At 49.2% G+C, this 14,488-nt stretch overlaps 1 protein-coding gene across 5 annotated transcripts; it reads right to left on the bottom strand.

Annotated features, from left to right (window-relative positions):
* Positions 1-498: 498 nt before the first annotated feature.
* Positions 499-13,844, bottom strand: PTK7 (protein tyrosine kinase 7 (inactive)). 5 transcript variants are annotated; one of them, XR_012715295.1, is made up of 21 exons: positions 13,733-13,844; positions 9,191-9,484; positions 9,012-9,114; positions 8,740-8,930; positions 8,378-8,525; positions 8,151-8,281; positions 7,805-8,071; positions 7,573-7,709; positions 7,350-7,485; positions 7,143-7,262; positions 6,882-7,031; positions 6,611-6,761; positions 6,403-6,530; positions 4,289-4,483; positions 4,070-4,210; positions 3,742-3,974; positions 3,562-3,636; positions 3,263-3,414; positions 2,869-3,047; positions 1,069-2,785; positions 499-960 (listed from the first exon to the last, which is right to left on the bottom strand). XR_012715295.1 is itself a non-coding variant. In XM_075267279.1 (20 exons), the coding sequence occupies exons 1-20, from the start codon at positions 13,767-13,769 to the stop codon at positions 2,625-2,627; spliced, it is 3,129 nt and encodes a 1,042-aa protein (XP_075123380.1). In that variant the 5' UTR covers positions 13,770-13,844; the 3' UTR covers positions 499-2,624. The 5 variants fall into 5 exon arrangements, 1 of the variants encoding a protein (XP_075123380.1); XR_012715296.1 differs by having other exon boundaries at positions 499-1,149; positions 1,230-2,785; XR_012715294.1 differs by having other exon boundaries at positions 499-1,422; positions 1,526-2,785.
* Positions 13,845-14,488: the final 644 nt, after the last annotated feature.

The raw sequence follows: 14,488 nt of genomic DNA, 5'->3' as shown, positions 1-14,488 counted from the left end.
GGGGATGTAGCAAGTAATCCCCTTAGGGAGGGTTTCCAAGGTCCAAGGGGACGTCCCTATTCTTCGCCCAGGATGTATTTGAATGGGTCTTAAGAAATTCAGTGGGAGTTAACCCCTGAACGGAAAGAAGAAGAAGGCTGGAAAACCAGACTTTGGGGACATTCACACGAAGTAACGCGGCGCTGATTCTGGCACAATAACTTGCGTAAGAATCAGCACTGCAAAACAGAATCCCATTGAGTTCAATGGATTCCGTTTATCGCGCGTAACACATTGAAGTCAATGGGAGGCTTTTTTTTCAGCACTGAAATTCCACACCAAATTCCTCATCAAACCAGATAAAATTCTGCCTGACAAGCCCCCCCACCCCCGTAAGAGCTGAACCAACTCTAAATCCACCACCCAGTACAGAATCGGTGACTACGAGCTCCGTCACCACTGGAAGGTTCATGACGCAGAGTCCCAGATCTTGTATAAAAAGGCCTTTATTATCTCAGGTGCAACAGTTTTAAGAAAAACTTCAAATAAAAAAACAAACAAAAACAGCAGTTTGAGCGATAAAACGGCCCAAAAATATTAAAAACAAATCTACAATTTGTAACCAAACATATAAAAAAACAAATCTGTAAAAAAAAACCTCATAAAACAAGAGATCGTCCTGCGCTGAACATAGTAAGGCAGAAGTATATTGCCCGAGGAATCCTTCATTACACAGGCACTTAGTGTGAGGTGCGGGTTACACGGAAGACGCGGTGATGGGAAAATATGCTACAAAAACAAAACAAGCAACAAAAAACAATGAACAAGCCGACCTCAAGGTACAACAGGGTCAGAGGATGGGCGGACGACCAATCCCTCAGCACTGACAAGAGCCCAGATTGGCGGTCCTTCATCAATGAGCTTGACCCAAGACTGGTGATCCCTCAGATTACATTGGATTTGTAGTCCCTTAGCATTACACTGGACTTGTGCTTTCCTGGTTTTGACCTAGATTGATGGTCCTTCAGCCTTGAACTAGACTGGTGGTCCCTTAGCATTACATTGGACTTGTGGTTCCTTAGTGCTGACCTAGTCTGGTGATCCCTTAGCATTACACTGGACTTGTGCTTTCCTAGTTTTGACCTAGATTGATGGTCCTTCAGCCTTGAACTAGACTGGAGGTTCCTCAGATTTCACCAAGACTGGTGGTCCCTTAACATTATATTGGACTTGTGGTTCTTAGCGTTGACCTAGACTGGTGGTCCCTTAGCAATACTTTGGACTTGTGGTTCCTTAGTGTTGACATGGTCTGGTGGTCCCTTAGTATTACACTGACTTGTGCTTTCATAGTTTTGACCTAGATTGACGGTCCTTCAGCCTTGATCTAGACTGGAGGTTCCTCAGATTTCACCAAGACTGGTGGTTCCTTAGCATTACACTGGACTTTTGGTTTGTAGTGTTGACTTTGACTGGTGGTCCCTTTGCATTGCATTTGTGGTTCCTTAGTGTTAACCTAGACTGTTGAGTCCTCAAATTTGACCAATACTTTGTGGTTCCTTAGTGTTAACTCAGACTGGTGGTCCCTTAGGAGTACACAGACTTCAGCTTCCCTAGTGTTGACCTTGATTCCTCAGTATTCTACTGGACTTCTAGTTCCTCAGTATTGACCTAAACGTCTATGAATGGCCTTCTAATAGACCCTGGCTGGTGATGGTGGATTGACCTAAAAACTGAACATGTGATCCCTATACCCTGTAGTTGACAGGTGGTCCCTTAACCATTGTTCCACATCCCAGATAGTTGGTCCATTAGAGCTGTCCCAGACAGGTGGCCCTTCACCACTAACCTAAACTGTGATTCTCTCAGCACTGAGCTACAGCCTGAACTAATGGTCACTAAGGCTTGTCATGGTATGGAGAATCCATCGTGACAGTGTAACCCAGAAGGTGATTAACCCAGGACTGGACAGTTATATTAGTGTTTAGTTGGCTGCACAGCCTCCCTCTTCATTTATTGTGGGCCGCGTCATACAGGTGGATTAAGGCTACAACCGTCCCCCCACTGTAACGTGACGGACCTGGCATCTACACAGGCTGCCATGTTCAGGAACACATGGCGTGCATTTGGCATGCCGGTACGTGTTACCACCTGTCTGGCGCGGCCCTTAGGCACTTAATTCTGCAGCGGCTGCAGCCGAATAAGCAGCAGAGAGCACTTTGAATACTGTAGACATGAGGCCTCAGAGCCTGGAAGGACCCCCAATGAGGACAAATTCTTTGAGTCTCTGGCACAAGGTCCAAGTCACAGGACCACATGACCGTAAATCAGGCACCTGTCGCCCTGAGGTGGCTTCAGCTCGTACCGACACATGAGGTTAAACATTAATCTGTGAATAAATATGTTCCTACAAGACGTAACATTAGTGACCGCCGTATGTACATACATGGAGGGTGATGAGGAGGAGGAGGACGGCGGCGGTGGCTGCATTGTGCTTTGTTATGGGGGGGAAGCACCCCCCACTAAGGTCCATAATGTCAGCACCAGACACAACCGGCTGCAGCGTAGTGTACAATGTCTGGCCGGTGCTCGCCCTCCCTGAGGCAGATTCTGTGCTTGTCCCTGGTGACCGCCCTCCCGCTGCAGCCTTACATCTTATTGTCTGAGGGCGAGTCTCCCAGCGTGTTGGCGATTTCGCTGAATGAGGGGCGATCTTTGGGGCTGGAGGCCCAGCAGCGCTGCATCAGCTTATAGTAACGGGAAGAGCAGTTCTCAGGAGCCGACAACTTCAGAGATCCACCCTGTAAACCTGAAGCCAAAGATAGACAATGGTGACCCAAAGAGACCAATGGGTGTCCTGCCCGCCAAGTCCCAGATAAGGAATCGACTTACCAGCAAGCACCTCGTCATCTGCCATGGTGGTGTAAGGCATCTCCCCCAGGGTGAAGACCTCCCACAATAAAACTCCAAAAGACCAGACGTCAGATTTTGTGGAGAAGTCGTCGTCCTGAACGGCCTCTGGAGACATCCAGCGCAGCGGTACCCAGGCCTGACGCAGGTGGTAATATTCACTGCAAGACCAGCAGAACAGAGGTTGTCACTCATCCTGATCCTTACACCTCGTGCACGGAGGTGACCAGGACTGGACATTATTGTGGGTCAGACATAGAGCTCTCCAATATGGCAGTCAATCTCTCATAACATAGAGATTTATGGACGGTGGGGGTATCACGCACCCCACCCAAGATACAGAGGAGGACGGCAAATGTCACCTAACAGAACCCACCTGTTATAAACGTCTTTGTTTAGCCCCAAGGAAGAAATCTTGACCACTCGCTGGGCGCTCACCAGACAGTTCCGAGCTGCCAGGTCTTTATGCACAAAGCGATGGTTGGAGAGATGCTCCATTCCCAGAGCCACCTGGGAGCACAACGCCACCTAGAGGAGGATATACAAACAACAGCATGAAGACAGGAAGGTACACGAAGCGGCAGAGCAATCCTTCACGGTATGACAGCCGCATGCAGGAGTTCTAACTCAAATACTGAGGGACATGGTCAATACCCGCTCTACTGTCACCCTCACCTTCTGCTTGGTGCTGAGAGGCTTCATTTTCTCATCTTTGCTCTTGGAGATTCTTAGGAATTGTTTCAGGTCTCCCTGTATAAAAGAACAGGAGACATGAGTCCCTGGCAATATGCCCTATAGCAGGATAGGGTGAAGGCAATGACGTAGTGCCCATTCCTTTCATGACCATTGACTCACCAGGTCCACGTATTCCAAGATCATGTAGTGCGGTTCCGTCTCACGACACTGACCGAGCAGTCGCACGACGTTATTGTGATTGAGTTTGGAGAACATGTCCAACTCGCGCCTGAAGTCCATCTGCAGCTGCTCATCACGAGTCTGCAAAGCCTTGACCACAACCACAGCGTCTTTGGAGCCTGAGTCAATGCCTTGAGCCTTCGCCAAGAAAACCTCCCCAAACTCACCACGACCTACAAGGATCAAGACATATGGCCAAGCTCAGTGCTCCGCTGACAACACAGACCCAGAAGGGTCATTCCTGACTACAGGTAGGTACTGCACTTACCCAGCGTGGTGATCGGGTGCAGGTTATTGCGGGGGAAGTTGATCTTGTCCCCGGAGCTCATCCTCTTGTTCCCCAGAGTGGTCAGAGGAACCTCCTCCTGGATCTCTGCGGTCGTCTGCCCGTTCTGTAGTGCAGCGCCCCCTGAAGAAAAGAAAACCATCAGCACATACAAGTGACAAAATAACCACAACACAAATGCTCCGCGACTGGTGCCCTCACCGTTTAGACACTCCATCTCTGGCTCCTCTCCCTCATTCTTGCCCAGTCTTTTTGCTTTCCGACGTTTCTTGCAGTAGAACATGAGCCCCAGAACGATGATTATGTAGGCCACAGCAGCCCCCACCGACAGCCCAATAGTCTGGATCATCTTGTACGGGGTGCTGCTATTGGGGTCAGACTTGACATTGGGCTTATCTGTAACAAAACCAAATCACTGTCATGTCAGCAGATGATGATCTAATAGATCTGTTCACAGACCCTGGGACTATTCCTATTACCTGACCTATGGATCCCAGGTCTATGCCTGATCTATATACAGGGGGATCCCAGTTCTATACCCGATACCTGATCTATATACAGGGGGATCCCAGGTCTATACTCGATACCCGATCTATATACAGGGGGATCCCAGGTCTATACTCGATACCCGATCTATATACAGGGGGATCCCAGTTCTATACCCGATACCCGATCTATATACAGGGGGATCCCAGGTCTATACTCGATACCCGATCTATATACAGGGGGATCCCAGGTCTATACTCGATACCTGATCTATATACAGGGGGATCCCAGGTCTATACTCGATACCTGATCTATATACAGGGGGATCCCAGGTCTATACCCGATACCTGATCTATATACAGGGGGATCCCAGGTCTATACTCGATACCCGATCTATATACAGGGGGATCCCAGGTCTATACTCGATACCTGATCTATATACAGGGGGATCCCAGGTCTATACTCGATACCCGATCTATATACAGGGGGATCCCAGGTCTATACTCGATACCCGATCTATATACAGGGGGATCCCAGGTCTATACTCGATACCTGATCTATATACAGGGGGATCCCAGGTCTATACTCGATACCTGATCTATATACAGGGGGATCCCAGGTCTATACCCGATACCTGATCTATATACAGGGGGATCCCAGGTCTATACCCGATACCTGATCTATATACAGAGGGATCCCAGGTCTATACCCGATAACTGATCTACTACTCAACATTGAAATTACAACACCCAGAAGGACATGTCCTCAACTTCTGCAAATCCAAGAAGTCGTCGGTGTCACTAAGAAGTACAGGTGATGACATTTTCCAGCCTTAGCTCCAATCTGAGTCATGTGAGAGGGTTATAAAAGCCAGATTGAAAGCAAATTTTTTTTTAGACACATGAAATGAAACTTGAAAATAATGATGAAGTGTAGCGTGAAGATTGTGCGATGTCTCCTGTTCACCAATATGCTGATTATCCCCACTTGTCATATACTGAGAGTGACAGAATCCTCGTACGGAGAGTCCTTGGTGTATCTCTCCAGCAGATCACTATGTGCTTAGGCCGAGATGTCAGCGCTGGTCAATGGAGGTCTATCCTCTATAGTGATGTGTCCTGGAATGGAAGTCTATCCTCTATAATGATGAGTCCTGGAATGGAAGTCTATCCTCTTCAGTGAAGAGTCCTAAAATGGAGGTCTATCCTCTATAGTGAAGAGTCCTAGAATGGAGGTCTATCCTCTATAATGATGAGTCCTGGAATGGAGGTCTATCCTCTTCAGTGATGAGTCCCATTTTTGTCTCACTCAATGATACCGTAGATTGATTTGTTGACCACATAAGCAATGCCATGATGGGAGCTTCACAAGGGGACATCACACCGATCATACTCCTGGGATTATGGTGTGGGGTGGTATAATGTATGGTGGTAAAACCCATCTATTCTGTATTTCCGGTGCACAGCTCAGTGTTACATTACATATATACACACACACACATATATACACACGTATCCTAGATCTACCCCCGAGAACTGATCTTTGCTCAGACATATAAACTTTTTCTTGCTAGATCTCATCTTATTCTGCCATTCTGGTTTCATTTTCTCATACACAGGTCTGTATGGCGGAGGCACAGCATATATTATTAGCATCTAAAGCGCCACCATTTAGTCACAGACTCGCCTAGGATTTGTAGCAGTCTCTCCTCCCGTGGTCTCATCCCCCGGGTCAGGGTACAACATGAGTATTTAGGACATTTACAAAGACATTCTCAGATGTATACAATCAGGTATGTGTCCTCTGCTTCTTGCCCTTCCTGGACTCACCTACAACGTAGAGGAAGGTATCGCGGTGCTTGATGTTGCAGACATTTCCAGCTAAACACGTGTATTTCCCGGAGTCCTCGCTGGACACCTGATAGATCACCAGGGAGCCATTCGGCATAATCTGGATCCTGCGGACACAGAAGGAGATGAGAACTCTCCAGCACATGCATTCCCACCAATAACCACTGCCACAGACTCCGCGGCCTACCTGCGATATGACTTGGTGGCATCCAGCATGCCCTCCCGTCCCCTCCACTGGACATTAGGGGTAGGGTCTCCTAGAGCCTGACAATGCAGTGTCGCCGTGTGTCCCTGGTAGACAGTCGTATTCTCAGGGATAACCTTGAAGCTGATGTAGACTGGAGCAGAGGACAGAGAATCTATATAGACACTGCCACTAGATGTGACCAGCCCTCCCCGAAACCTCCAACGTTTCAGATGGAACCCCAGTATACATAGAATTATAATGGTAGACCCACCTGCCACAATAAGGTTCACAGACGCTCTTATCTCCCCCTGCTGGCTGTTGGAAGCAGTACATGTATAATTCCCAGCATCCCTGCGGCTTACTCGATGGAAGTGCAGGTGCCCGGCCGTAGAATCCACATGAGAAGGAAGAGCACTCCCATCTGTCAGGAAAGAATGGGTATGAGAATTCCTGCATCACCACAACCCATGCCCAGTGGCTGATATAGACATGCAGTGCATGCTGGGATATGAAGTATGTGAATGGAACTGACCTGCCTTCAGCCACTGCATGGTGGGTTTCTCACGCCCGGTTGCAGAGCAGTGCACCGTGGCTTCTTTGTCCAGCTCCATGCACTGCTGGGACTGGGGTGTAGGCGTGAACTTTAAGTTTTCTACAATAAAACATAACACAAGATGAACTCAACCACCCCCATGATCACAAGACATGACAATATGGAGGATGCACACTCCCAGCTCACCCTGAACCAAGACCCTCGCCTGCGCCTCAATTCTGCCGGCTGGCGTGCTGCTCACACAGGTATAGACGGTTCCGTCATAAACTTCAACATTTACAATCTTCAGAGTCCCGTTTGGGAAGACCTCGTATCGGGAGTCCTGTTAACAGGCGGCCATAACGGTTATTACTGACTGAGCTTGGGGAGAAGAAAGGTAAGAGGCCACAGCTAAGGGCCGGAGACTCACCTCAGCAGAGATAGGGTTGCTATTGCGGTACCAAGAGACACTTGGCTCCAATGAAGCGCGGGTCAGACAGTGAAGAAATCCGGACTTCCCTTCATCCATTCCGGTGTCCTGAGGCTTCTCCACCCACTGTGGAGCCGCTAGAAGATGAGGAGGATGGTGAGGATGGGATGGCAGTTGGAAAGAGGAAGTCAGAGGGCAAGCAGCAGAAATCAGGGGACAGGCAGACACCTACTTGCCACAGTGACCTTCACGTCCTGCTTGCGCTTCCCTGCGGTGTTGGAGGCCAGGCAGCTGTATGTTCCGGCATCCATTTCTGTAATGGGACTGAAGACCAGATCTTCACCATCCTGGTACACTCTGCCCTCTGCTGGTATTCGATGGCCATTTCTGGTCCACCACACGGTTGGCAGCGGCTGGCCTCGTGGTCGTACACAGGTTATGCGCTGAATGGTGTCATCGATGAGGACCCGCGGGGAGAGCGGACGCATTTCATCGATCTCTGTAGTAAATATCAGGGGTCAGAGCGGCACAATGACATAGACCAGTGCTAGACTGCCAAGCTTACACTCACATCTTACCTGCCAGGTTGAGAGTGGCATGAAGGACCACCGGCTTTCCCCGCAGTCCAGTACCCACACAGCGATATGTGCCGTTATTGCGCAGCCTCGCAGAGGTGATCAGTAGGGAACCGTTCGGAAAAATTGTGATCCTGCAGACAAGAACCGGGTCATTAAAACGTCAGAAGCGGAAAGGGTCCAGTAACTGACCCCCAAATCCCCGAGTCCCAGCTCCATAATAATCTTACCGGGACTTGTTCTGCAGTAGAGTGTCCTTGAAAAACCAATCAAGAGTTGGCGGTGGGACAGCAGAGAATCGACAGTGGAACATGGCGTCCTCGTTCTCAGTCACAACCTGATTCTCGGGCACAATGTCCGCCTGCGGGAAACTCTCATCTGCAGAAACCAGAGGACAACAGCTGACTCTATGTCACATGACATACTGACCCGCATCCAAACAACACTGTACACATCACAAGACCCCCCATCTTACACACACACTATACCTGACATAGAACCCCCATACGGCATACACACTGTACACAACTCATGACCCTCATATGACACGCCATACATGGGACTACACACTATAAACAAGTTTGACTCTCACCAATGACGTTGAGTGTGAAGTTGCGGCTGCTGCAGACATCTCCGGCAGCGTTGTGTGCACAGCAGTAATATTCACCGCTGTCGTCGGGTGCTGCAGTACGTATGGTGAGTGTGCGCTCCTTGTTATTGATGGTGTATATCTGCCCGTTATCTGCCAGGGACGTCCCATCTCTAAACCACTGACAGATCGGCCTAGAGACAAGCAAAGTGATCAGCGATGAGTGGCCAACTGAGCCACGCCATAAAAGCAGATGGACATGGCGAACATGTTACCTGGGGTGTCCATCGATGTGACAGCGCAGTGTGACCGGTGACTGGCTCTGGATGTCGCTGATGCTGCCTGGACTCTGTAGTGACACTGGACCGCTCTCTATCCCTACAGTGTAGACACAAATGAGCGCTCGTCTCCACCAACTCCGCCAACCCCCCCAACCACACTGCCTGAAACTTACACTTAATGTTGAATGAAGCATTGACGCTCCTCTCCTCCTCCCCGCTGCTCAGATCCTTCGCCACACATTGGAAATTTCCAGCGTCCAGTTTCCGGTCCACCGCAGTGATTGTCAAACTTCCGCCCTCCTGAAAGCGCCGCTCCGTGTCCTTCACAGGAAGCCCATTTTGCAACCACTGAAACTGAATCCTAGCTGGATCCTCCACCTCACAGCGCAGGAAAGCACTGCGGCCGTGCAAGGCATCCTGGGAAGATGGCTGCTTGGTGAAAACAATGGCGCCACTTGTACTGGCAGCTGGAAAAGCGAAGTAAAGGAAAAGGTGACCCAACGACTAACACTGCAACAAGGACAGAACAAGCGCTAAATGTGCAGAAATTCTTGCTTAAAGGGATCCTATCATTAAAATTGTATTTTTTCTGCCTATCACGTAGGAATAGCATTAAGATAGGCTATTCTTCTCCGCGCCGCCGTTCAGTAGAAATCCCAGTTTTCACCGGTATGCAAATGAGTTCTCTTGCAGTACAGGGGGCGGTTCCAAGCACTCAAACAGCACAGGGGGCGTCCTCAATGCTGCGAGAGAACTCTCCAGCGCCGCCTCCATCTTTGTCTGGAATGGCCTCTCTTTGCGTCTTCTTCCGGGGCTGGGTTCTAACTGCGTATGCCCGCCAGCCACAAGAAAATGGCCACTTACACTTACTGTGTAAGTGGCCATTTTCTTGTGGCCGGCGGGCATGCGCAGTTGGCTTTGCGCAACGCCTAGAAGTTTGAATCCAGTGCCGGAAGAAGATGCGAAGAGAGGCTGTACCAGACGAAGATGGTTTGAGCACTGGGGCCCGCCCCCAGTGCTGCGAGAGAACTCATTTGCATACTGACGAAAACTGGATTATATCCCGAATGGCGGCCTGGAGAAGACAATTAAAGGTAGGAGAAGAATAGCCTGAATGGATGCTGGCAATGGACAACAGAGCACCAGAGACAGGTGTGTGTGCTTTATATTTTTATTATACCTCCCCTGGGCTCCACACAGATTGCTCCAATTCTTGGACAACCCCTTTAATTTGCACCAATGAACTGCCACACATGCTGTGCACTATAGTGGTCGTGTCACGGACAGTTTTTGCTCCTCACCCGGGGAGTGACTTAGTGGGATAGGAGGTTTGGTGTGACACAAACTGACCAACATATGGTATAAAGTTAGACAAAACAGTCTAAAGATTTACCATCCAAAATGAGAGGCTTTGATGAATCTGACCCATCCTTAAAGTGTCCTTACTAATGATCATAAGTAGTACAGGTGAAAAATAAGAAGCTTTGTAAGATCTCTTATTAAAGAGAAAAACTTCTTTCTCCACTTTCCTGGTCTTCAAGTTACTTTTAACATAAAAGTCCATGGAGGGGGGAGGGGAGGCTGCTGGAAGCAGAGAAGTCATATACTGTATACTCCTCTTAGCTCTGTGATCACAGAAAGATCTTTTATCCCTAATGATTAGTAAGATGCCATAGAGGCAGGCCATAAATTACTGACTTCTCCTCCTTCCCTTCTCCATAGACTTCTGTGTGTACCATTAGAAAGTACAATTTGTCCAGCAAACATTAAGTGACTCTGTGAACAGAAAAATAAGAAATATCTGAGACGGGAAGGGGTTAAACTGCCTAATCTAAGATCACATTGTCTAAGTATTACATCTGCCCTAATGTGTACAGGAACTGACCGGGCCCCATAATGTCACTAACACCACCATAATCAGCAGACTCCTCCCCCATCACTTTATATCCCCCTCCTCCATCACTTTATATCCCCTCCCCCATCACTTTATATCCCCCTCCTCCATCACTTTATATCCCCTCCCCCATCACATAATATCCCCTCCCCCATCACTTTATATCCCCTCCTCCCCATCACATAATATCCCCTCCCCCATCACTTTATATCCCCTCCTCCCCATCACATAATATCCCCTCCCCCATCACTTTACATCTCCTCCTCCCCATCACTTTATATCCCCCTCCTCCATCACTTTATATCCCCTCCCCTCCATCACTTTATATCCCCTCCCCCATCACTTTATATCTCCTCCTCCCCCATCACTTTATATCTCCTCCTCCCCCATCACTTTATATCTCCTCCTCCCCCATCACTTTATATCTCCTCCCCCATCACTTTATATCTCCTCCTCCCCCATCACTTTATATCTCCTCCTCCCCCATCACTTTATATCTCCTCCTCCCCCATCACTTTATATCTCCTCCTCCCCCATCACTTTATATCTCCTCCTCCCCCATCACTTTATATCTCCTCCTCCCCCATCACTTTATATCTCCTCCTCCCCCATCACTTTATATCTCCCCCCCCCCATCACTTTATATCTCCTCCTCCCCCATCACTTTATATCTCCTCCTCCCCCATCACTTTATATCTCCTCCTCCCCCATCACTTTATATCTCTTCCTCCCCCATCACTTTATATCCCCTCCTCCCCCATCACTTTATATCTCCTCCTCCCCCATCACTTTATATCTCCTCCTCCCCCATCACTTTATATCTCCTCCTCCCCCATCACTTTATATCTCCTCCTCCCCCATCACTTTATATCTCCTCCTCCCCCATCACTTTATATCTCCTCCTCCCCCATCACTTTATATCTCCTCCTCCCCCATCACTTTATATCTCCTCCTCCCCCATCACTTTACATCCCCCTCCTCCATCACATAATATCCCCTTCCCCATCACTTTACATCTCCTCCTCCCCCATCACTTTACATCCCCCTCCCCCATCACTTTATATCTCCTCCTCCCCCATCACTTTATCTCCCCCTCCTCCCCATCACTTTATATCCCCCTCCTCCATCACTTTATATCTCCTCCTCCCCCATCACTTTACATCCCCCTCCTCCATCACATAATATCCCCTCCCCCATCACTTTACATCTCCTCCTCCCCCATCACTTTATATCCCCTCCTCCATCACTTTACATCTCCTCCTCCCCATCACTTTATATCCCCTCCTCCATTACTTTATATCTCCTCCTCCCCCATCACTTTACATCCCCCTCCTCCATCACATAATATCCCCTCCCCCATCACTTTACATCTCCTCCTCCCCTATCACTTTATATCCCCTCCTCCATCACTTTATATCTCCTCCTCCATTACTTTATATCTCCTCCTCCCCCATCACTTTATATCTCCTCCTCCCCCATCACTTTATATCTCCCCTCCCCCATCACTTTATATCTCCTCCTCCCCCATCACTTTATATCCCTCCTCCCCCATCACTTTATATCTCCTCCTCCCCCATCACTTTATATCTCCTCCTCCCCCATCACTTTATATCTCCTCCTCCCCCATCACTTTATATCTCCTCCTCCCCCATCACTTTATATCTCCCCTCCCCCATCACTTTATATCTCCTCCTCCCCCATCACTTTATATCCCCCTCCTCCATCACTTTATATCTCCTCCTCCCCCATCACTTTACATCCCCCTCCTCCATCACATAATATCCCCTCCCCCATCACTTTACATCTCCTCCTCCCCCATCACTTTATATCCCCTCCTCCATCACTTTACATCTCCTCCTCCCCATCACTTTATATCCCCTCCTCCATCACTTTATATCTCCTCCTCCCCATCACTTTATATCCCCTCCTCCATTACTTTATATCTCCTCCTCCCCCATCACTTTACATCCCCCTCCTCCATCACATAATATCCCCTCCCCCATCACTTTACATCTCCTCCTCCATTACTTTATATCTCCTCCTCCCCCATCACTTTATATCCCCTCCTCCATCACTTTATATCTCCTCCTCCCCCATCACTTTATATCTCCTCCTCCCCCATCACTTTATATCCCCCCTCCCCCATCACTTTATATCCCCCCTCCCCCATCACTTTATATCCCCCCTCCCCCATCACTTTATATCTCCTCCTCCCCCATCACTTTATATCCCCTCCCCCATCACTTTACATCTCCTCCTCCCCCATCACTTTATATCCCCTCCTCCATCACTTTACATCTCCTCCTCCCCATCACTTTATATCCCCTCCTCCATCACTTTATATCTCCTCCTCCCCATCACTTTATATCCCCTCCTCCATTACTTTATATCTCCTCCTCCCCCATCACTTTACATCCCCCTCCTCCATCACATAATATCCCCTCCCCCATCACTTTACATCTCCTCCTCCATTACTTTATATCTCCTCCTCCCCCATCACTTTATATCCCCTCCTCCATCACTTTATATCTCCTCCTCCCCCATCACTTTATATCTCCTCCTCCCCCATCACTTTATATCCCCCCTCCCCCATCACTTTATATCCCCCCTCCCCCATCACTTTATATCTCCTCCTCCCCCATCACTTTATATCCCCCCTCCCCCATCACTTTATATCCCCTCCCCCATCACTTTATATCCCCTCCCCCATCACTTTATATCCCCTCCCCCTTCTCCATTATTAACCCTCCGCCATCTCCCGCTGCCCTCCGTCCTTTCCTCCATGCCCCGTGCTTCCTCCGCTCCCTCCCCGGGCACTCACCGCTCAGCAGCAGGCACAAGGCGGCGCTCAGGCTCATGGCTGTTCCGTCCAGTCCTCAGCACATCTCTGCGGCGTCTTCAATGGCTCCCGGCCCGATCTCCTTCTCCCACAATCCCCTGCGGCCTCAGCCAGAGGCGTGTCCTTCCGCTGCAACGCAACGTGACGTCATCAGTCTGCGTGTTGCTCGTCGCCATGTCTACTGACGGCTAAACAGGAAATGTCTGCGGTCAGGCCGGGACTGGAGGAGCTAAAGCTCGGAGCCGCCTGGTCTGCCGTGTGTCCAGTAGGGGGCGCTACCCGTGTATTCACGTCGTAGCAGGCGGGATAGGACTGTATATAGAGGAGGCCGAGTCTAGAGGCTGTATATAGGGGAATCCGAGTTTAGAGGCTGTATATAGGGGAATCCGAGTTTAGAGGCTGTATATAGTGGAGACCGAGTCTAGAGGCTGTATATAGTGGAGGCCGAGTGTAGAGGCTGTATATAGGGGAGGCCGAGTCTAGAGGCTGTATATAGGGGAGGCCGAGTCTAGAGGCTGTATATAGGGAAGACCGATTCTAGAGGCTGTATATAGGGAAGACCGAGTCTAGAGGCTGTATATAGGGAAGACCGAGTCTAGAGGCTGTATATAGGGAAGACCGATTCTAGAGGCTGTATATAGGGAAGACCGAGTCTAGAGGCTGTATATAGGGAAGACCGATTCTAGAGGCTGTATATAGGGAAGACCGAGTCTAGAGGCTGTATATAGGGGAGGCCGA

Source organism: Leptodactylus fuscus, chromosome 3 (genome assembly GCF_031893055.1).
Source record: "Leptodactylus fuscus isolate aLepFus1 chromosome 3, aLepFus1.hap2, whole genome shotgun sequence".
Classification (NCBI taxonomy): domain Eukaryota; kingdom Metazoa; phylum Chordata; class Amphibia; order Anura; family Leptodactylidae; genus Leptodactylus; species Leptodactylus fuscus.
The sequence above is the reverse complement of the archived record's forward strand: the minus strand, read 5'-3'. Positions and strand labels throughout refer to the sequence as shown.

Bases quoted from the DNA above. Each gene is read 5' to 3' on its own strand.
- PTK7 (XM_075267279.1), bottom strand. From the start codon at position 13,769: ATGAGCCTGAGCGCCGCCTTGTGCCTGCTGCTGAGCG. The intron at 9,115-9,190 runs GTAAGTTTCAGG...TCTACACTGTAG, and splicing joins TGCTTCATTCAACATTAAGT to GGATAGAGAGCGGTCCAGTG. The intron at 4,211-4,288 runs GTGAGGGCACCA...TCTTTTCTTCAG, and splicing joins AGAGATGGAGTGTCTAAACG to GGGGCGCTGCACTACAGAAC.